The sequence below is a fragment of the Gorilla gorilla genome, chromosome 3, assembly GCF_029281585.2.
Source record: "Gorilla gorilla gorilla isolate KB3781 chromosome 3, NHGRI_mGorGor1-v2.1_pri, whole genome shotgun sequence".
In the NCBI taxonomy this organism is placed as follows: domain Eukaryota; kingdom Metazoa; phylum Chordata; class Mammalia; order Primates; family Hominidae; genus Gorilla; species Gorilla gorilla.
Window position 1 is genome coordinate 176,840,148 of NC_073227.2, and position 21,688 is coordinate 176,861,835.

At 36.2% G+C, this 21,688-nt stretch overlaps 1 protein-coding gene across 1 annotated transcript in view; it reads left to right on the top strand.

Moving 5' to 3' along the window:
* GUCY1B1 (guanylate cyclase 1 soluble subunit beta 1) overlaps positions 1-21,688 on the top strand; it is a 48,948-nt gene that overhangs the window by 24,217 nt on the left and 3,043 nt on the right. The window contains exons 5-11 of the mRNA XM_004040547.5: positions 6,546-6,743; positions 10,675-10,905; positions 12,156-12,272; positions 13,189-13,322; positions 16,691-16,888; positions 19,470-19,707; positions 20,753-20,893. Coding sequence (XP_004040595.1) covers positions 6,546-6,743; positions 10,675-10,905; positions 12,156-12,272; positions 13,189-13,322; positions 16,691-16,888; positions 19,470-19,707; positions 20,753-20,893 — 1,257 coding nt within the window. The remainder of the gene's footprint in view (positions 1-6,545; positions 6,744-10,674; positions 10,906-12,155; positions 12,273-13,188; positions 13,323-16,690; positions 16,889-19,469; positions 19,708-20,752; positions 20,894-21,688) is intronic.

Genomic DNA, 21,688 nt, shown 5'->3' on the forward strand with positions numbered 1-21,688 from the left:
AGTCAAGAACTTTGAGAAAGCTGTATTTGATAAGATAATCTATTACCCCTGGGAATAGGAGCCATGTCAGTCCCAAACAGGGCTACCAATTCAATTTCAATGGTATTACATTATTATTACATTATATTGTTTTTACCTCCCCTACAAATTTACAGAGTTAAAATGCAATTAAAATGAGCAGCGAAGGCTGCCAGGTTGACTATGAAAATATACGTGGGCAAATGCAATTTTAGAGAACAGTTAGGATTTAAATTATGACTTAATTTAAATTAGAACTCAGGTGAATAGTTAGATCAGCGTTCTTTCATTATTTGCTGGAGACACTGGCTTCTTCAACTAACCTTGATATGTTGACAGTTTCAGTCATTCACTCAACTCAGATATATTTGAGTTTATCAACTAGCGCCTCTGTTCAGCCTGCCATGGGATTTTCTTCAATTCCTGTTGGCACCAGGTTTTGACTTATTAAATACAACATTGTGATTTGGCCACCAGGAACAATCTGAGATTGATGACTGATCTAATTCTTAAATGTTTGTGCAAAGGGTTATTTTAGGAAATATGAGGATTTTCCTGAACAGCTGTACAATTCTAATACTTCCCTAAATTATTTATATTTCTTGAGAAAAAAGCGCGCACCATTCACTTTATTTTTAACTTTGGAATTTTAAAAAAGAACTGTTTTCTCAGCATCCACAATGCCAATTTCTATAATCCAATAATAAAAATAGTTTTATTTTTTAAAAACTTGTGAAGGAAGATAAGAAGTATTCCAGAATTGTAAGGCTTTTCAGTTTGAATAACTGGTATATATTTTCATAATTTTTCAAAATATTGATTAATTGTTACATGTAGTATTATATAGACTGGATCTTTTTTAACATGAGTTTAAAAGCAGTAGAGTAACAGAAATATTTTAACTGTTTTTCTTTAATTAAAATATTTCCTTGGAGAGGATGGTAATGATAAATTGATATAGCTTTAAAGCTATTTCCATTTAAATAATTTTAGTGACTCTGGTACAGTTTCTTTTTAAATAGAGATTTTCAATGTTTCTTTTAGAAAAGAATCTCTATATCTTTTCAGTTGAAAAGCTATTTCATTCTCAAGAAGCAGCTCCAGGAAGAAAAGGCAGGAAAAGTATTATGAAAGCATTCACTTCCTACTCCAATCTCATGCTATTTACTTTGGTGTTTCTCATCATCTAGGGTTTGATGTTCCATTTTACTTAGGTCGACTTTGTTTAAATGTTTTATCTTCAAATTCCAAAATGACTTGTTTCTTATAAAACTTAACAAAATATTTTTTAAATTACATGACTCTCATTAAAGAATGTTGGTGTCGGTCCTATTTTTCAGAGGTGTGAGGGATAAAAAGAAAGGAAATGCTATACCTCATCCTCCTTCATTGAAAAACAAAAAGAGGTTTGCAATGACTGATTTTAAAGATTTCTTGCAGATCTAAACTGCAGTAATATTCTCAACACAGACAACTCCCTTCTCCCCATCCACTAAAACAAGGATTCTTGGATACTGAAAATGTTTTTCTTTAAAACGTTCAAGGCAAGGTCTTACCCATTTCTGTGGATCCTTTAAAAAATTTAATTAGATGTCCTTGAAACAGGAAAATCAGGTAGTTGACTTCTGGGGACTTTGCCCCTGTAATTATGTAAGAACTTATTTTTGGCATGCGTATTACAAAAAGAAAATGTGCATTTATTTTGAAACATTCCAAGATCTTTAAAAATGTGACACTTTATTACTCAAAGGAATGATAAATTATCTTTTGTTTTCTAAATCTGTGAAGTGTACTATGTCTGAAATTCCAGTAGAGTACCCCAGAATACCAGAACTAATTTTTCTTTTATAAATGATAAATGCAAGGTGATAAAATAAACTAGACTGACAGGGAGCAGAATTCCTGAGTAGAAAAACCACATTCATTTGCTTGTAGAAAAACAATAAAATGATATTAGAACATTAAGAAATGAAATTATTAAATTAAAACCTTTAGGTATCTCAAGATATCAAAATAGATGAATGGACCTACTCTCTATATTTTTCCTGTTTTTTGACTTTATGAAGCCTAGAAGAATGAATCAAAGCATATTTCAGGTTTACATCATTGTTTCCTGGGAATCTACTTGCACTGCAATGTAAGAGTTTACATTTTTTCAGTGTCTTTTTTACTTTCATACATATGGACATACTTGTTTGCAATCGGCCACACAGCTCTTTACTTTCTGTAAGTGCTTCTGTGGATATATTTAGAAATAACACAGAATATCAGTTTTGATATGAAACTCTTATTCTCCAGAATACATTGTTAGAGCAATGTGGATGAACTATCATCTTTGTTTAGATAGCATTATCACATGTAGAAAGGGTTTTCTCTTGGCCATTGTGAGAATCCTTTTGTAGCAAAAAAAAAATTGTAGCCTGTATATGAGGATGACACATTTATTAGCAATATAAGTGTACTTAAATGAAAATAACTTTTAATCATTAATCCCATTTCTTGTAATAGTCTGGCTGTGGTAATTACTTTAAATTTTGAAAGAGTAAAGCCAAGTAAGGAAGGTTGTAACTCAAGAAATCCCAAGAGTATTTTTTATATTAGATACTATCTAAAGAAAATCAATATTACATTAAGTGGTGTTCAATCTTTTATGATTCAGGAGAGCACTTGTTCAATTAACGAATAGTAAATTCAATAACACAGTAAATCTCTGGAGAGTTGGTTACTGCAAAAAGACAGAAAAGGTGAACATTCTCATTTGGTGTTTTTGGTATCCTTTGGTGAGGGTGCAGTGCCTATCTTTAGTGACTCAGGAAGTACTGACTTGGAAGATTGTGTCCACTCTCTGACTTGCCTTAGCATAAGTGGTGCCAGTGACATAAGTGGTGCAAGTCGTTATTGCCTTATGCCATCTGCTTGAGTGAAAGTAGAAATGTTTTAATAATCCAGTAAAAAAGATGAGTATGAAAATGATATAAGCACATTGGTACACTGATTTATGAAATATGTAAGCATTCTGTATAGAAAAAATATTAAAATGCCTGTTTGAAGTTATTGTTTGGTTCAATTTCCTTTTTTTCTTTTTTTTTTTTGAGGCAGAATCTCACTGTGTTGCCCAGGCTGGAGTGCAGTGGTGAGATCTGGGCTCACTGCCACCTCCACCTCCTGGGTTCAAGCGATTCTCATGCCTCAGCCTCCCAAGTAGCTGGGACTACAGGCATGCCCCACCACGCCTGGCTAATTTTTGTATTTTCTTTCTTTCTTTTTTTTTTTTTTTGAGATGGAATCTCGCTGTGTTGCTCAGGCTGGAGTGCAGTGGCGAGATTTCGGCTCACTGCAAGCTCCACCCTCCGGGTTCATGCCATTCTCCTGCCTCAGCCTCCCAAGTGGCTGGGATTACAGGCACCCACCACCATACCCTGCTAATTTCTTTTTTTTCTCTCTTAGTAGAGATGGGATTTCACCATGTTAGCCAGGATGGTCTTGATCTCCTGACCTTGTGATCCGCCCACCTTGGCCTCCCAAAGTGCTGGGATTACAGGCGTGAGGCACCGCGCCTGGCCAATTTTTGTATTTTCAGTAGATGTGGGGTTTCACCGTGTTGGCCAGGCTGGTTCTCGAACTCCTGACCTCAAGTGATCTGCCTGCCTCGGCCTCCCAAAGTGCTGGGATTACAGGTGTGAGACAGCACGCCTGGCCTCAATTTCTTTTTTAAGTGAGTCACAACACAGTACCTGGGCCTGACTCTATTAGAAACATTTTCTAAATGCAGCCACAAGCTCAATTTTGACTTTGTGAGAAATGCAGATAAAAATAAAACTCTCTCAGTGATTTTTTTTTTTTCTCACCCGATTTTCTTTCACAAAATGTTTCACAACATAAGTAGAAGTATGAGGGGTCTGGGAGGGCTATGAAGCAGTCCTCAGGTCGTCCCTTCTAAGGGAAGAGTCCTAATGAGAATGATTCATCATTGGAAGAACCTCTCATACTATTCAACCAAGTAAAACAGTTTTAGGACTCCGGGGTTTGTAGGTTATATATAGCTCTTCAATACTTAGTGTCTGCCATATTGGATTACTTTTACATGGCAATAGCAGCCTCTAGAGGCAATCCGGATGAACTGATGTTTTTGCTAAGAATTAGCTTGACTCCAACAGGTATAATTGTGGGGAAGGAAACAGTAGATGCAGACGGTTCAAAAAGTCACCAGATTTATCGAGTTGAGGAGGTCATTGAATCATTTATCTGGATTAGATTGTCAAACTTCATGACCTAGCTCAAATCACATCTTCATTTTGAAGTATTTTAACTCCATTCTTTCAGTCTGAGTTGTTGGCTTCCTCATTTGCTCATCAAAAGCCACTCTACACATCCATTTGTGATATAAACCATGAGCTGCTTAATCCTCATCATGCAGATCTGCATCCAAACATCTACCCTGCACCCAAGCCCACATGACACAGTGTATGATATATAATGCACATGCAATAACATTATAGAGTGAATGCATGATTGAGTGGATGTGTGGAAGGGACAGAAAATTAATGCTGTAGGTGTCCTGTTAGAGTATTGCTCAAATGTGGACACCCGCAGAATCATCTCATTCTCACCGTAGTTTCCTCCCAGTAATCTCACTGGAGTTTTCTGTTTTTCTAAATTGACCTCTTTGAGACATTTGGAATGAAAGCCATAGTTTAATTTTGGCATACCTCCAGTACTTTCATTTTAGATATGTTCTTTTATGCCCATGACATTTTGAAGCTGTTTTGTTGTTTTTCTTTTCTTCTCTTTAAAAATAATCACCAGTTGTGAATAGATTACTACTTGCTTGGTGTATTTGTTTTTTATTGCTACCATAACAAATGACCACAAACTTAAGTGCTTAACACAACACAAATGTATTACCCTATGGTTTCATAAGTTGGAAGTCCATTGCAGGTCTTACTGGACTATATTCAGCGTGCTGTGCTGGCGGGACTGTGTTTCTTTATGTTGGCTTTTGGGGATAATTGTTTTCTTCCTCATTCCAGTATTGACAGAATTCAGTTCCATGCAGTTATAGGGCTGAGGACCCAGTTTCCTTGACTGTCAGCAGGCAGCTGCCCTAAAGTCCTGGAGACCTCTCTCCAGTCCTTCAACAGTCTCCTACATCTCAGAACCAGTCGCATGGTGTTGAAACCTTCTCATACTCCCATCTCTTTGACCTTTTGTCATTGCACCTCTCTCTGTCACCATGTAGCAGGGAAAGCTTCTTGACTTTTAAGTTCACAGTCACTCATGTGACTAGGTTGGGCTCACCTGGATAATCTGGGATAATCTTCCCAACTCAAGGTCCATAACCCTCATCACATCTGCAAAATCCCTTTCACCATGCGATACAACACATTCACAGGGATTAAGGCAAGGGAATCTTTCAGAGACAGTTGTTTTTCCAGCCTCATCTGAAATGTGCTAAGTGCTTTATATACATGTTTAAAGTTATCTCCATTTTGCCAGAAGAAATAAAGTCTTAGAAAAATTGGGCGAATTGGCTACCTTCCTACGAAATGACAGTCATTATTTAAACCCATGTCTACTTGATCCTAAGTCATATTGCTCTTAATTCCTATACCATGCTGTGCTGTGTGTATATCCTACTATATATGTGCAGCACACACACACACACACACACACACACACACACAACCCAACATGTTATGAACTGAGTGTTATTTGAAAAATCATCTTGGGCCACATAAAATGTATAGCTTACACCATTTCTTCTAGTACTCTTTACACCAATTAGTTTTGTATATTAGTAATCTGAGACTCAGGGAAACGTGGCATCTTCCAAATTAATGGCAAGGCTACAAAAACAGAAAATATTTATTGGCCAATTTGTTAGTTTTCCTAGACTTTCAAAATGTAGTTATTTCACAGATTAGCTATGAAACTCCACCTTGATGATAGCATACTAAAGAACATGAAGAAATTACATTGCTTTAGTTTCTAAAATAGATTTTTAATTTCTAAGATATTAGAATAGTTAAATAGAAATCACAAAATAATATGCTTATGTTTTATATGCTTATAATTTGGGCATAGCTTTTTGAGTTGAAAATTAAGTTTTAGAATTGCAATATAAACAGAAGGGAAATGTGTGAGTCCTTTGGGCATTCCCTGTTGTTGATCACAACACGTAGAAACAACTGCCCCAAGCTCTTGTAAATGTATCTTTGCCTTAGCCCTTAACTATGTTTTTTCTGTTTTAGCCATCCTTTTTAATCCCACTTGTTTATCTTTTCTTAAAATGTACTAACTATTCATAGCTGCAGATATTTTTCCTAATTCTACTATCTTAGTTTCATTTTCTCTGTGGCACTTGCTTTACAGATATCTCAGTGGAGTGAAGGATGTGCTACATGTGCTGCTTCGCTGATCTGCCCACTAGACTCCAATTTGACTCTTGTTTTCATATCTTGCATTTCCAGAGTCTGCTGTCATTGCGAAAGCATTGTTTATTGGTCTCCCTTTCTTCTTTGCTGCAGAACCTTGATGCTCTGCATGACCACCTTGCTACCATCTACCCAGGAATGCGTGCACCTTCCTTTAGGTGCACTGATGCAGAAAAGGGCAAAGGACTCATTTTGCACTACTACTCAGAGAGAGAAGGACTTCAGGATATTGTCATTGGAATCATCAAAACAGTGGCGCAACAAATCCATGGCACTGAAATAGACATGAAGGTAACAAACAGCAATGGAGACTTCTGAACACAGATGACATCTAAAAATATTTTAAATGACACTCTCTAAATTTACCTGCAGTTATCACTGTTAGTGCTCTTCCCTGGAAGTATATATAAGCCAAAACAGTGGAAAGACCAGCAATCTTCTATATTTGGCCTGGGAGTGCATTATACAGGATATTTTTTCCCTTCTGGCAGCAGATTTTTCTTTCTAATTATATAGTGTTCAAAGCTACAAGAAATTTACTTTGCATTCCCTGTGAACACACACCAGCTGGGAAGCAGAAGGATATGTGACGACTGAGCTGTGGGTTTCAGCATGCAAAATATCCATAATATGGATAGTCAAATTCTAAGGCAATATAAAATTAAGTATTATTTTATAGATCATTTTCTCTGTCGATTTTTGTCTGCCCTGAAATATAGTTGGAATGTCTAATTTTGTGAATGAAAGTGTTTGTTTTTGTTTTTGTTTTTAATCAAGTTACTTGGTGAAAGAAGCCAGGTCTGGTGCTTTAAAAATTGTGCTGTTATTGATAATACACACTCTTAGTTTTGAGTGATAATTTCAAGGTACTGATAGGGCAACCGTACAACAAAGACAACCACTGTTTCTCTTTGTCTCTGGCCCTTACGGTTTCTCCCAGTCAGGCTGCTTTTTATGTGTTCAGCATGTTCATACCCAAGAGTCAATTCTCAGTAGCTTTAAACTTGAGGCCAAAGTGGGGAGATCGATACCTTTTTCCAACCTTTCTTTGTTTATAGAAAACCTAATAGACAGTTCTTTCTTATAGATCATAGATATATTGTAACACACTTGGCAGGTCTAAAACCCTTAAGTGGAGTATTATCCAAAATTAAAATAGTAACATTTAAATAAATTAGAAAGATATTCCACATATTTAATCTAGTAAAGTTATGTTAGAGTTCATGGTTTTCTTTCTTTCAGAAGGTGGTGTTAGTTCTTACGTGGCACTTGTTGGTGATTTCCAGGTGCATCGTTAGTTTTTCTACAACCATTAGTAATGGCGGAAACCACGATTACTTTTGCACCAACCTAATAGAAAGTAGGACTGTGTATAACATGGCATTATCAAATGCAGACATTTAAAAATTAAAGCCTTGGGTAGAGTATCACAATTCATCCATGATTGGGAATCTCACTGGTATTCAATCAAAATAGTATATACCTCACATTTCCAATCTTTTTTTTTTTGAGACGGAGTCTCACTCTGTCTCCCAGGCTGGAGTGCAGTGGCGCGATCTCCGCTCACTGCAAGCTCCACCTCCCGGGTTCGCGCCATTCTCCTGCCTCAGCCTCCCAAGTAGCTGGGACTACAGGCCCCCACCACTACGCCCGGCTAATTTTTTTGTATTTTTAGTAGAGACGGGGTTTCACCGTGTTAGCCAGGATGGTCTCTATCTCCTGACCTCATGATCCGCCCGGCTCGGCCTCCCAAAGTGCTGGGATTACAGGCGTGAGCCACCGCGCCCTGCCAGTCTTTTGTTCTTGACATTAAACTAACAGTATCGCCTGGGGCAGTGGCTCACGCCTGTAATCCTAGCACTTTGGGAGGCCAAGGCGGGGGGATCACGAGGTCAGGAGATTGAGACCATCCTGGCTAACACGGTGAAACCCCGTCTGTACTAAAAATACAAAAAAAATAGCCAGGCGTGATGGCGGGCGCCTATAATCCCAGCTACTTGGGAGGCTGAGGCAGAAGAATCGCTTGAACCCGGGAGGCACAGGTTGCAGTGAGCCGAGATTTCGCCACTGCACTCCAGTCTGGGTGACAGGGTGAGACTCCATTATCAAAAAAATAGAAAAAAAAAATAAAGCAAAACAAAACAAAAAACAAAAAAAACACAGCATCTATACTGAGTGAACGTATATGCATATTGTATGCACTGTTGGTTTTATTTTTATTTAACCAGACTGAGAAAGAGGTAGGTTCATAGAAACTTCAGAAAGAAACACAAATTAGGACACACTTGGAAACTACTATTACTGTGGTATTAGAATCTTTGGCATGGGAGATTGATGACTTTAGCAAACTGTATGAAATTCAAGTATTTACTTAATTATATGGTTCACTTTATAAAATATTTAAATTCTCTTCTGACCATTTATTCAAGTGCTTCAATATGAACTTCTGAAATATTTGCATTTTATAGGTATATTTTGTGTATTTAATTTTTTCAAAGGCACTGTTTTGACTTCTCGAGGGATTCTCACATTAAGTTTATCAGGTCCAGAGATACCAGACAATTTGAACCACATAGTTAATACTAGATCATGTCATAAAGTGATATACCAATGAGAAGTTAAAAATATGATTAGAAAAGCTATTTGTTTTGCCAGTTTGATCGAAGCAAAAAAATTAGAATTGAATAATTAATTCATAAGTTTAGGATACATATAATTCAGTTTCTCTAGTTAAATAGAAACAGAGTAGAACATCAAAAGTAGGCCTGTCATTTAAGGTTGACTCTCTTGCCTTGTCTATGAGTTAGGGAAATCAACCTTAATGTGGTAAAATTTTCAAATTATAAATAAGGATACTAATATTTAACCAGTATAGTAAGTTATTCTGACAGTGAGGTAGTAACATCCCAGTTTTGCTACAAAATATATCTAAAAGAATATATACAATAGCATCTATAGTTATTGTGATTTGTTTTTAAAAATTGCAGAGAATGCGACAGGGTACTCCTGAAAAAAAAAAAAGAAAAGAAAAATGAGCAACATTTTGTTTTTATTTAGCTGTAACTGAAGAAATGTTGTCCCAAACTTTTTCCGTTTTGGGTCTGGTCGCCGTTGAGATCGAGTTTTCCCTTTGTAAGAGGGCTCATTGCTTGCAATTTCTTAACCTAAAAAGAAGAGGAAAATCTATACTTTAATAATGTATTTGCCTGTGAATAATACTTTAGAAATGTAGGATTTTTTTACATTATAGATATTAGCTCACAATTACGATTACTTCTTTAGAATGAATTCCTAGATTTGCAATTAAATCAAAGAATCCATAAAATTTTAAGGAATTTTTATGCCTATTGTCAATTTATCCTTCAGAAAGATTAATCAAAATACCCCCTCATCAGTGGTATTTGAGATGCCTCTTTTTCAGTACCTTACCCAATTTAATATTGTCATTTTTTTTTCTTTTTTTGAGACGGAGTCTCGCTCTGTCGCCCAGGCTGGAATGCAATGGCATGATCTCGGCTCACTACAACCTCTGCCTCCCGAGTTCAAGGAATTCTACTGCCTCAGCCTCCCGAGTAGCTGGGATTATAGGCGCCCACCACCGCGCCTGGCTAATTTTTGTATTTTTAGTAGAGATGGGGTTTTGCCATGTTGGCCAGGCTGGTTTCAAACTCCTGACCTCAGGTGACCTGTCCGCCTCACCCTCCCAAAGTGCTAGGATGACAGGCGTGAGCCACTGCACCTGGCCTGGTATTGTAACTTTATGTATTTGATAGTTGATGGTTAAAAATGACATTGCATTTATTTTTGAATATGAATCTCTATCATTTTATTTCCCATTGTTTTAAAATAGTATTGTAATCTTATTTGATAGTGCTAGCTTGCTTTTAGCTGGCTTTCAGGTTGTTCACTATACAAGTGTGCTTGGCTGAGAAGGCAGAGCCCACGAGTGCTTTTTTTTTCTAATTCTACCAAAGAGACCATATAGGATACTGGGGAACTGAGGCCAGATTTGTAATTTTACAATGATTATTCAATCTTCAAATTTTATAGATCAAAGTCCAGAAATATTTTCCTATTTTAGACATATGGAGTATTTGCATATATGTTTTGAATTTTTGTAATTAATCTTCTAAATGCAGTATTCATAACTCATTTTTTATTTAGGTATTTTTATTAAACTGAAATGAAGACAATTCATGCCATTTCCCCCTTTGATATCCAGGTTATTCAGCAAAGAAATGAAGAATGTGATCATACTCAATTTTTAATTGAAGAAAAAGAGTCAAAAGAAGAGGATTTTTATGAAGATCTTGACAGATTTGAAGAAAATGGTACCCAGGAATCACGCATCAGCCCATATACATTCTGCAAAGCTTTTCCTTTTCATATAATATTTGACCGGGACCTAGTGGTCACTCAGTGTGGCAATGCTATATACAGAGTTCTCCCCCAGGTAAAATGACAGCATACTTCCTTGGGGCCTGAGACAAAAGCCCATAGAAATACTATTGTTACAGGCAGCCATCCATTCATTTAACCCTCTGACTATGTATTAGGTAATATGCAGTTTTTTGTAAGTTACACAAATTAATTGTGAACTAAGTGTATTTGAGCATACCACAACTTTCCCTAGGACAACTATTTTTTTATAATAATCACATACAGAAACAGTAGGAATGTTATGTAAGAATAGTATACTTGTTTCAGTGAAAAAAAATGGGTAACTTTTTAGTAACAGTCACCTTTCACATGTTTATTTATTCACTGAGTAAATATTCATTGGATATCTACCATCTGTAAATAGCTTTAAAAATCAACTATTGATGGTGTTAAGGGAAAAGGGGGGATTTTAAAAAGAACTAAAACACAAAATGATAGAGATGATGATGGATTCAGTAGAAAAAGCATCAAAGGAAGCAGTTGGGATGATGATGATAACCTGCTGTTGACTTCTATGACAGATCCATTGGTAAAATCCTTTATGCTTACTCTTTTTTTCTTAAATACTAACTTTTGGAGTTGTATATGGCATACGTTTAGAGATACTTTTTGCTTGTAATTAAAGAGACTTGAAAATTCAGGATTAGCCCAGTTGGATCAGGTGAAATGGAAGCAGAGTAGTGTGCTGTCCTGGCTCTGGTATTGACTCTACCTGTCCCTTACTGTATGACCTTGAACTTATTACTTCACTTCTCTCAGCCTGTTTCTCTTTGTTCTGGCATGAGAATAGAAAGCATATGAAAAACACTTAGTTCATTGTAAGCAATCAATCAGTGTTACCTATTGTTTTCACTTTTAGCCCTCTAGATAAATATTAAGAGAGTGGTTGCTCATGTTTTTGGTATTTTAATTTCATTTCAAGCCATACACATTTAACATATCACTGTACATTTTAAAAGATAAATTTCCATTTTTTCTTCTTCTGAAAATGCATTGTAAATTTATGCTAGCTTACATTTCAATATTAATCATCTGAATCCATATCAGATTTCATGTTCTTGTAACTATTTAATGTCCATTTAATCACCAAGTTGTATAGATTGAGATTTGGGTTCATAGTTCAGCTAAGTTTCCCTTGAATTATAATAATTATAATTTTCTAGTTTTAAATATAACTGAGCTGATTTAATCAAGCGATTAATATCAAAGTATAAAAACTATTTTAACTGATGTGATACTCTTTGCTCTCTATCTACATTTTAGCTCCAGCCTGGGAATTGCAGCCTTCTGTCTGTCTTCTCGCTGGTTCGTCCTCATATTGATATTAGTTTCCATGGGATCCTTTCTCACATCAATACTGTTTTTGTATTGAGAAGCAAGGTAATCAAGATATTATTTCATTAAATGTGAGAAAGGTATGTCACAAATTAGAAGTATTCAGGGGGGAAAATTATCACATTCTCTGAGAAAGTATAGAGAGATAAAACCCAGACTTCAAAGGAAGATCTATTTAAAAGGCAATAACATTGATTTTTGGTTTGCCTGAGGAGCAGTGGAACTCTATCAACTGATTAAAATTAACAGAGGTAAATTTTAGAGACTGTCTTTCTGAGACGGCCTTGTTTCACATCAAAAACCCAACATCTTTTACTCCCTGTACAGCTACAGTGCCTTATTTTAGAAATCAGAACTAAAAAGGATTTTTTTTTGGAACTTCACTCAAAACCACTTATTTATTCTTTCTTAAATTCTCTATTGTTCTTAGTGGCGTTTTGTGGGTGAATAAAAGTGATAAAATATTCACACAGTTGATAATTTAGATAGTGCTGGGATCTCACGGTTTCTGTTCTTGGGATAGATACAGCAAAAGTCAGTTTCCTAGAGTACCCATTGAATCCTTTCTGTATTTGGAACTGACTGTTTCCAGCTGCTCTATGAATACAGGGTGGGAGAATGGGGAGGTTTGGCTTATTCTTTGAGAGTCTGGTAATGTATGTTGGAACCATACCGGAAAATCAGGGGGATAAAAAAGATTCACAAAAGCTTGAAATAATTATGTGAAGAGTAGCTCAGTTACTGTCCTGAATTCAGACGGGACAGTCACTTTTCTGCAGTGTTGCAAGGCAGCCACTAGGCTTATTACAGGCAGAACTCTGACGGAAGGCCCTCTCCTGTTCTAATGATGCACTTATTCTGCTTTGTGGTTTGGTGGGAAATGAGATATGCGTGTCCTTGTTGCTGAATTCTTAGGTAGGGAGAAAGGCATTCATTAATGGTTGTATCTTGCCTTTTCAAGGAAGGATTGTTGGATGTGGAGAAATTAGAATGTGAGGATGAACTGACTGGGACTGAGATCAGCTGCTTACGTCTCAAGGGTCAAATGATCTACTTACCTGAAGCAGATAGCATACTTTTTCTATGTTCACCAAGGTAATAATTTTTAGATTAATTATAGTGGCTATCAGTACCTATCTTTAGCTAACAAAGGAATGCCACAATATTTTATTCCATTAAATTTACATATTCTCTGAGGTGTAATTAGATTTTACAGCCCTTGTTGTGTATTACTTTATAACAAGGATAATCTTATTTAATATTTGCTAATAAACTCAGAAGAAATCACATACTCTATGTTATTTGCCACGTCTTAATACATTTGTGGAGTGTTTATGCCATTACACCATGGGACAAATAATCTGCATTAAGCTAATTCTATAGTTTTGGACCTTCAAAATAGGCATTATGTAGAAAAGCGATTTTTTAAAGCAGCTAATAGGATGGCATAATAAATACATTGGTATATTTGACACCAAAAATTATCTTTTCTATAGTAGGTTAGCAAAAAATCTAAAAGGTCTCTTTCTGGGTTTGAACTATTTTAAATTAAAAATATTTACCTACTGTAATCCAAATACACTGTTCCAAATGTATTATTAATTAAAATGTATGTAAAATGTGATTTTTAATAAATGTCAGAGAAAAATAAAACTATAGATTGTTGTTTTCCAATTTAGGAAAGCATTTTACCAGGAGATACATGGGAATTCAGAATATAAAACTTATGTCTAAATTTGCTTCAGAACAATAGAAAAGATAACTGTGGGGATTACTGTGAGATGATATTCTGTGTATTCATAATTTTGTATTAACAAAGTGTAGGTGCATTATGTAGTAACACAGTCAAGAAGGCATGTTTTGGTGAGCTATTGGTTAAAAATTTAATCTGAATTCCACCGTGATCACTTTTCACTTAAAAACGTGGTCTTAAAATTTCTGAAAAATGTAATAAATTTTGTAACAACCTCCTGTTATATTATTACTATTGTATTATACATTACATAACAATAATATATAAGGCCAAATAAGAATAATATATTGTTGGTGCAGTAGTTCACACCAGTAATCCCAGCACTTTCGGAGGCCGAGGCGGGTGGATCACAAGGTCAGGAGTTCGATATCAGCCTGGCAAACATGGTGAAATCCCGTCTCTACTAAAAATACAAAAATTAGCCAGGAGTGGTGGTGGGCACCTGTAATTCCAGCTACTAGGGAGGCTGAGGCAGGAGAGTCGCTTGAACCTGGGAGACAGAGGTTGCAGTGAGCCGAGATCATGCCACTGCACTCCTGGGCAACAGTGCAAGACACTGTCTCAAAATAATAATAATAATAATAATAATAACATATAGCTAATTTTTAAGTACATTTAAGATTAATTAAATATTATTTAACTATAACATATAAGAATAATATATCAAATAATATAAGGATATGGATGTCTTTTCCCTGAGAAATAAATATCAGGAAAATAAAAGAAACAAAACTAAGAAACATAAATGCTTTTTTAAAAAAATTAATAAGCTACATTGATCTAAAGATGTCCCATCTGCTATCAGTAAGTGTTTTCTTCTTCTGCCTCTTTACAGGTTGAGCTTAGGAGAATGTCAGCTTCTCATTAGGGGCAATTTCTATTTATGGAAAGAAAGGTTTTCTTCAGAAATAAAAGCAGAAAATTTGGAGTTTATTTGTTAATTCCCATATGCAGACATTGGTCACCCAGTGAGAAAATTGCAGATTGTCCTATGAGACATGCTCAGGTGTGTAGGAAGATTTGTACTCACACTACATAAACAAAAGATCAAGTAAAAGTAGTTTTACTTGTAAAATAATTCTAAGATGATTAGTTTAAATTTAGAAAAAACTTAATGGTTCATTAAAATAATGATATAGGGCATTTTTAGAACCATGAGACCTTTATGATTGAAGTTTTGTAACTCAGTATGAGCATTTTTGACCATTCATTTTTGAACTTACAATCATGTTTTTTCTCTGCTCATGGGCAGGTCTCGTATACCTTTGGCCGATGATCTGGCCTCTTTCTAGATGTGTCTTTTTCTGCAAGTGGACTTACATATCCATTTTAACGAAATTAAAAGACACCGTGTATTTCATTAGTAAAATCTTTGATTGTTTTATTTTCTTTATAGGTATGCTAATTTTTGTTTTGCTTTATGAACATTGCTGCTGAGAATATATTGCATTAATCCAAAATTCTGCAAAGTCACCCCTTTTAAAGAATTTTGGATAGGATTAATTCAAAATTCTTCAAATTATTAATCCCAGATTCTCCAAAGTCATAACTAAATTTTTTCATTTTAGAGTAATTATTATTCAGAGTGGCCAGAAGTAATGATGTTGCATTAAAAAATTTCAAGCCAAAGATATAACCTTATGCCATTTTAACCAATTAGGTTTTGTTGTCGTTGTTGTTGTTGTTGTTTGAGATGGAGTCTCGCTCTGTCACCCAGATTGGAATGCAGTGGCATGATCTCAGCTCACTGCAGCCTCCTGCTCCTGGGTTCAAGCAATTCTCCTGCCTCAGCCTCCCGAGTAGCTGGGACTACAGGCGCTAGCCACCACACCCAGCTCATTTTTGTATTTTTGGTAGAGACGCGTTTCACCATGTTAGCCAGGCTGATCTTGAACTCCTGGCCTCAAGTGGTCTGCCCACCTCGCCTCCCAAAGTCCTAGGATTACAGATGTGAGCCACTGTGCCCAGCCTCAAAGAGTACATTTTTAAAAAGCAGTTAACTTTTTACTTGTCAGATCATCACTAAAATAATAAACATTATTATGTTGTTGGAAAAATGACACAAGTTACAATGATGATGCATAAAATTCAGCAGGATTGAATAATGTTTCAAATAAATGAGAAAAATTTGTCAAAGAAAAAGAAGACATGAGAGCCAGAAGTAAGAATGACACATAGTCTTAGATACATAAATTACATGCTGAGGCTGGGTCGTAAACGTGGTTGGGAATTTTTACTCATTGTTTCCAAAAGGGAAAAATAAGCAGTTACAAGATTCATAGAATACAGAAAGCAAAATGAAAGTTTCTCAAAAGAAGCATTATTATTCTTGAGAGAGAATAAAGATAGATTTTTTTTCCTCTCCTTATTATGAGAAAAAATTTGAGAATAATAAATTACAGCCTGTGTTAAATACCTCAACATTTATCATAGAGATGTTTTCTACACTATCGTTTCAATTTAGACTGATGGCACCAGAAAAGTGCAACCTGGCAAAAATGCATCTCAAGTTCACTGCTTTTTGGTAGATGCTTAAATATCTAAGAGAATAAACTCACAATCTTCGTTCAATTCTCCATAATTCTATTGTCTTCAGCCTGATGTTTTGAATGGTAGGAGGTGGCAGGATCAGATTCCTTGACAGAAATCAGGATTGCATTGTCATGTATACAAGTTGAGACTGATCTTGCCTCATTTCTCCATATGACAGTGTCATGAACCTGGACGATTTGACAAGGAGAGGGCTGTATCTAAGTGACATCCCTCTGCATGATGCCACGCGCGATCTCGTTCTTTTGGGAGAACAATTTAGAGAGGAATACAAACTCACCCAAGAACTGGAAATCCTCACTGACAGGCTACAGCTCACGTTAAGAGCCCTGGAAGATGAAAAGAAAAAGACAGACACGTAAGAATGTAACGCTTGGGGCACTACTGTTATTCATAACATAATGTGACTCTACTATATTTAAGATTGAGAACCAGACTAAAAAGCCATGTGACCTGTAATAGCTCTGGTGTAGTAAATAAAATCTTTCACATTGCTTTTAAAAAGAAATTATGCTTAAGGAAATAAACCAGTCTTAACGGTAGTGGAAATATGTCTGCTATTTTTAGAAGCCAAGTTGGAATAATATAGGCCAAAATATCTTTTGGAAAATCATGAGAATAACTCAAATTCAAATTTAGTTCAAAAATTGAAGTTTAACTATCATTTATTCGTGCATTCTTTCATACAAGAGTTATATATTGACCATCTTCAGTATGCTGGGGGCTGCCACGTGCAGAGAGCTGCTCTGCACAATGAACTTAACCATTGGCCATTACATGTTTAAAAATTTATTTTCTGGGGCCTTGAATTTAGGAATAGAAAGAAATGAATCTGACTAATTGTAATATCATATATAATGACAACAATTATATCTATAGTGACATACATTAGCAAAAATATCAAAATATAAAACATTTCTATGAGTGGTGGATTCAATTATGAAATATTGAGCAAGGACATGAAAGATAATACTTGATTTTCAAGAAATGTATTTAAGTAAGTCCATAGCATGCATACTACTTGGCCTTGCTTTCATATGCTAACTAAAAGCACATCACTGACATTTATAAGCTATTTTACCCAGGTTCTTATGTGTTCGTTTTTTAAAGTTTATATAAACATTTGGTGCAGCTTCTAAGACCTTAGGACTAACGTTCAAAGTCACATGGGTTTGTAGGTTTGAGTTACTCAATATTCTGTTCTGGCTGTTTGTATTAGAAAATCATCTAGGTTTCATTTTTTTTTTTTTTTTGAGACGGAGTCTTGCTTTGTCGCCCAGGCTGGAGTGCAGTGGCGCGATCTCGGCTCACTGCAAGTTCCACCTCCCGGGTTCACGCCATTCTCCTGCCTCAGCCTCCCGAGTAGCTGGGACTACAGGCGCCCACTACCACGCCCGGCTAATTTTTTGTATTTTTAGTAGAGACGGGGTTTCACCGTGTTAGCCAGGATGGTCTCGATCTCCTGACCTCGTGATCCGCCCGCCTCGGCCTCCCAAAGTGCTGGGATTACAGGCGTGAGCCACCGCGCCCGGCCTTCATTTTTTTTGTATTTTTTTTGTATTGTGACTCAATTTGCTAATATCTACATTCATGATAAATAGATAAATAACCAGCACTATAAATAACATATCCTTTACATATGCAGATATTCTGTACTGAAAAAGCTCTTAATTCACTTCTTTTCCTAAACTGTCAGCTTAAGCAGAGTATTAGCTTCTCTTCCTAGACCAGGAGTCCAAAACTGGGAGTTGCTGGGAGTTAAACAGCGGCCTTGTCTTTAATACGAGTAGCTGATAAGTACTTATTACAGAACTACTTCTTTGTTTGGATTCCCCAAGGTGGGTTTCACATTCAGGAACTATTTGCACCATTTCGAGCTACTGTGCTTCAAAAATCCTTATATTATTTTTTAGATTATTAGATTTAGAATTTGGTTTTTGTAGATATTTGGGTTTCAAGGTGATGTCATTAGAAACCATTTACTATTAATTTTCTTTAAAGCTAAGTAGTTCTACTGTTCGTACTTACTATTCAAATATAGCTTTAATATTTCATAAAACATTCAATGTTTAAAAGTTGAAAATGAAAGACCGGAGAAATTCTACTATGACTAGGAAAAACATTGAGAGCTCAGCTCCATTTTGCATATTTAAACTTCCCACATATGCCCTTTTGCTTTAGAGCAAAAGGCAGGAAGAAAAAGGCAGGAGGGCTTCATTTGTTCCTCTTCAGTCTTCCAATCCAGAGCCCATAGGTCTAGTTTCTGCTTCTTTCCCTCTAAATTCATCAGCTGTCATCCGCCCCCTGTGTGCTCACATTTGTCCCTTAGCCTGATCCCTGATGTCACCATAGTAGTCTCAGTTGTACCTAAAGAAATACAATATTTTATTTTCTAGACCAACTTCCGCTGGTTTTATCAGTTTCTTCTATGGAGGAGTGAGGCATGAATGAGACTGGAGAGAAATTCTGCTTCTTTTAATATTACTTACCAAAAATAGAGACATATTTCTTATTCTAAGAGGCAAACCTGTTTCCATTATTGTGCTATTCATACCATGTTTTAGGTGCTGGTGATGACAATCTTCATACTGTGACTATCATAATAGCAGGGTCAGAATACAGGACTACAAATGAAAACTTTGATTTTCTATTACCAGTCTTTTTGTTTTGTCTGTTTGCTTGGCTTATTTTGATTTGGTTTGAACTAGTTTGGGCTTGCGGATGTCTTATGTGATTAGAATGAACAAATAATTTATGTTTTCTGTAAATCCTTGCTTATAAATACAGCTAATATTTGATGCTAATTTTAAAGGATGTCCTGCTAGAATCCAGGCCTTTAAAGTACAAACGACACTGATGCTGTGTGAAAAGGACAGCAGAAGCACTAAAGGCTTTCCCAGTATTTCTTACAGTGGCTTTCTGCTGATCCCACTGAACAGATTGCTGTATTCTGTCCTTCCTCCGTCTGTTGCCAATGAGCTGCGGCACAAGCGTCCAGTGCCTGCCAAAAGATATGACAATGTGACCATCCTCTTTAGTGGCATTGTGGGCTTCAATGCTTTCTGCAGCAAGCATGCATCTGGAGAAGGAGCCATGAAGATCGTCAACCTCCTCAACGACCTCTACACCAGATTTGACACACTGACTGACTCCCGGAAAAACCCATTTGTTTATAAGGCAAGTGTTCTTTATCGCTGACTGCAGAGCTATCCAGAGGCTGGCGTTCTGAGACTCCCCTCCAGAGGCCATGTCATCACAGCTCTCTTGACTCCAGCACTGCAGCCTTGAGTACAGTGAGCCTCCGTGTATTCACTCTTTACCATGTTCTTAAATAATTGCCTCTTGTTATAAAACTGTCTCTTCCTTGTAACCACAATGAATGTTTCATGAAGTGGGTGATTCCCTGGTTAAAATGAAATGTTCACCATCTTATTTGCACTTAGGCTAACAAATCTGGACAGGCTGTTTATCACATGTAGTATAAACATAGCATTCATTTTAGTCCTCTGCAAGAGACATTTTTACTGAGATATATAAATGCTTTGTACAGTAAAGAAGTCATGGAGCATGAGAAGGACTCAGATTTGCGTTTAGATAACATCAACTTGAAGAAGATAAACATTTATAAGGCGTTTTTGCCCTTTGTTTCATTTAGAAATAAATATAATATTGGAAAAAAGAAGTCAGTGGAATATTGCTACATAAAGGCAAGAATGTTAAGTAAACCATCCCTAGATATCTGGGGTAATATAACTACACAAGGACTATTTATGTTATAGTCATTTTCTGAGGTACACTCTAGCATGTGGTGAGCACATCATAAAAACAAATGATTAATGACCGTGATAAATCACTGAACTTGAAATGGTGGCTCTCCATGCCATCAAGCCATCACTGTTTTAGGTAGAAATGTAAAAAATTATTCTTCTGAATTATAAAGTTATCTGAGGTGAGAAATTAATTGCTTACTAAAGGAAAAATAATTCTATGTCTGTACCTGCCCATCATCAAAGACCCCAATTGTCCATCATGTGTGTAAATTATAAGTAATTGCAAGGTTTCATTTTGTTGGAGTTGAATATATTAGAATTTTAAGAGAATTAAAGGGGGAGGGAAGCTTAAAGTTGCTGGTAGACTTGAAAAAATATGTTTTTTATTAGGGTAATAAATGAAACAGTCTTTTTTATGCTAACCATGAACATCTAAATATATGTACTGTTAGGTGGAGACTGTTGGTGACAAGTATATGACAGTGAGTGGTTTACCAGAGCCATGCATTCACCATGCACGATCCATCTGCCACCTGGCCTTGGACATGATGGAAATTGCTGGCCAGGTTCAAGTAGATGGTGAATCTGTTCAGGTTAGTAAATGAAGTAGATATTGTAATAATGGTATGTAAACCTTTTTGGACAATTGATTCATATCGTTGTCCAGAAAATCATTAACGTGTCTAAAGAAGGGCATCTTGACAACAAAGACTATAGCATTTCATCCAGCCCGCTGTACTACATTCTTTCATAGACATGGAGATTTATCTACCTGTTTGAAATTATCTAGTCCGTTTCATGTACTGAAAGTCATGGGGATGAGAAAAAAAACCTCTTGTACCTTCTAGTTTATTTTTTAAAACCTATTTCATGTCTCATGTAAGTTACTAGATTCACATCTTTGAAATCTTCCGGACTTCAAATGTTTCTCTTGAGATAGGATATTTCCCTGGGGAGATAGAGATTTCATGGAGGGCTTTTGAAGTTGTCCGTAATATGCTTGAAATTCTTATAGACATCTCTTATGATGTTATATGATGACTCTACATTATTCTGTAATATAAAGTAAGCAAAAATTCATGTGTTACAGGAACAGAAAACCAAACACCACATGTTCTCACTCATAAGTTGGAGCTGAACAATGAGAACACATGGACACAAGGAGGGGAACATCACACACCGGGGCCTGTTGGGAGTTTGGGGGCAAGGGGAGGGAGAGCATTAGGACAAATACCTAATACGTGCGGGGCTTAAAACCTAGATAATGGGTTGATAGGTGCAGCAAACCACCACGGCACATATATACCTGTGTAACAAACCTGCACCTTCTGCACCTGTATGCCAGAACTTAAAGTAAAATTAAAAAAAAAATTCACGTGTTAGTGATC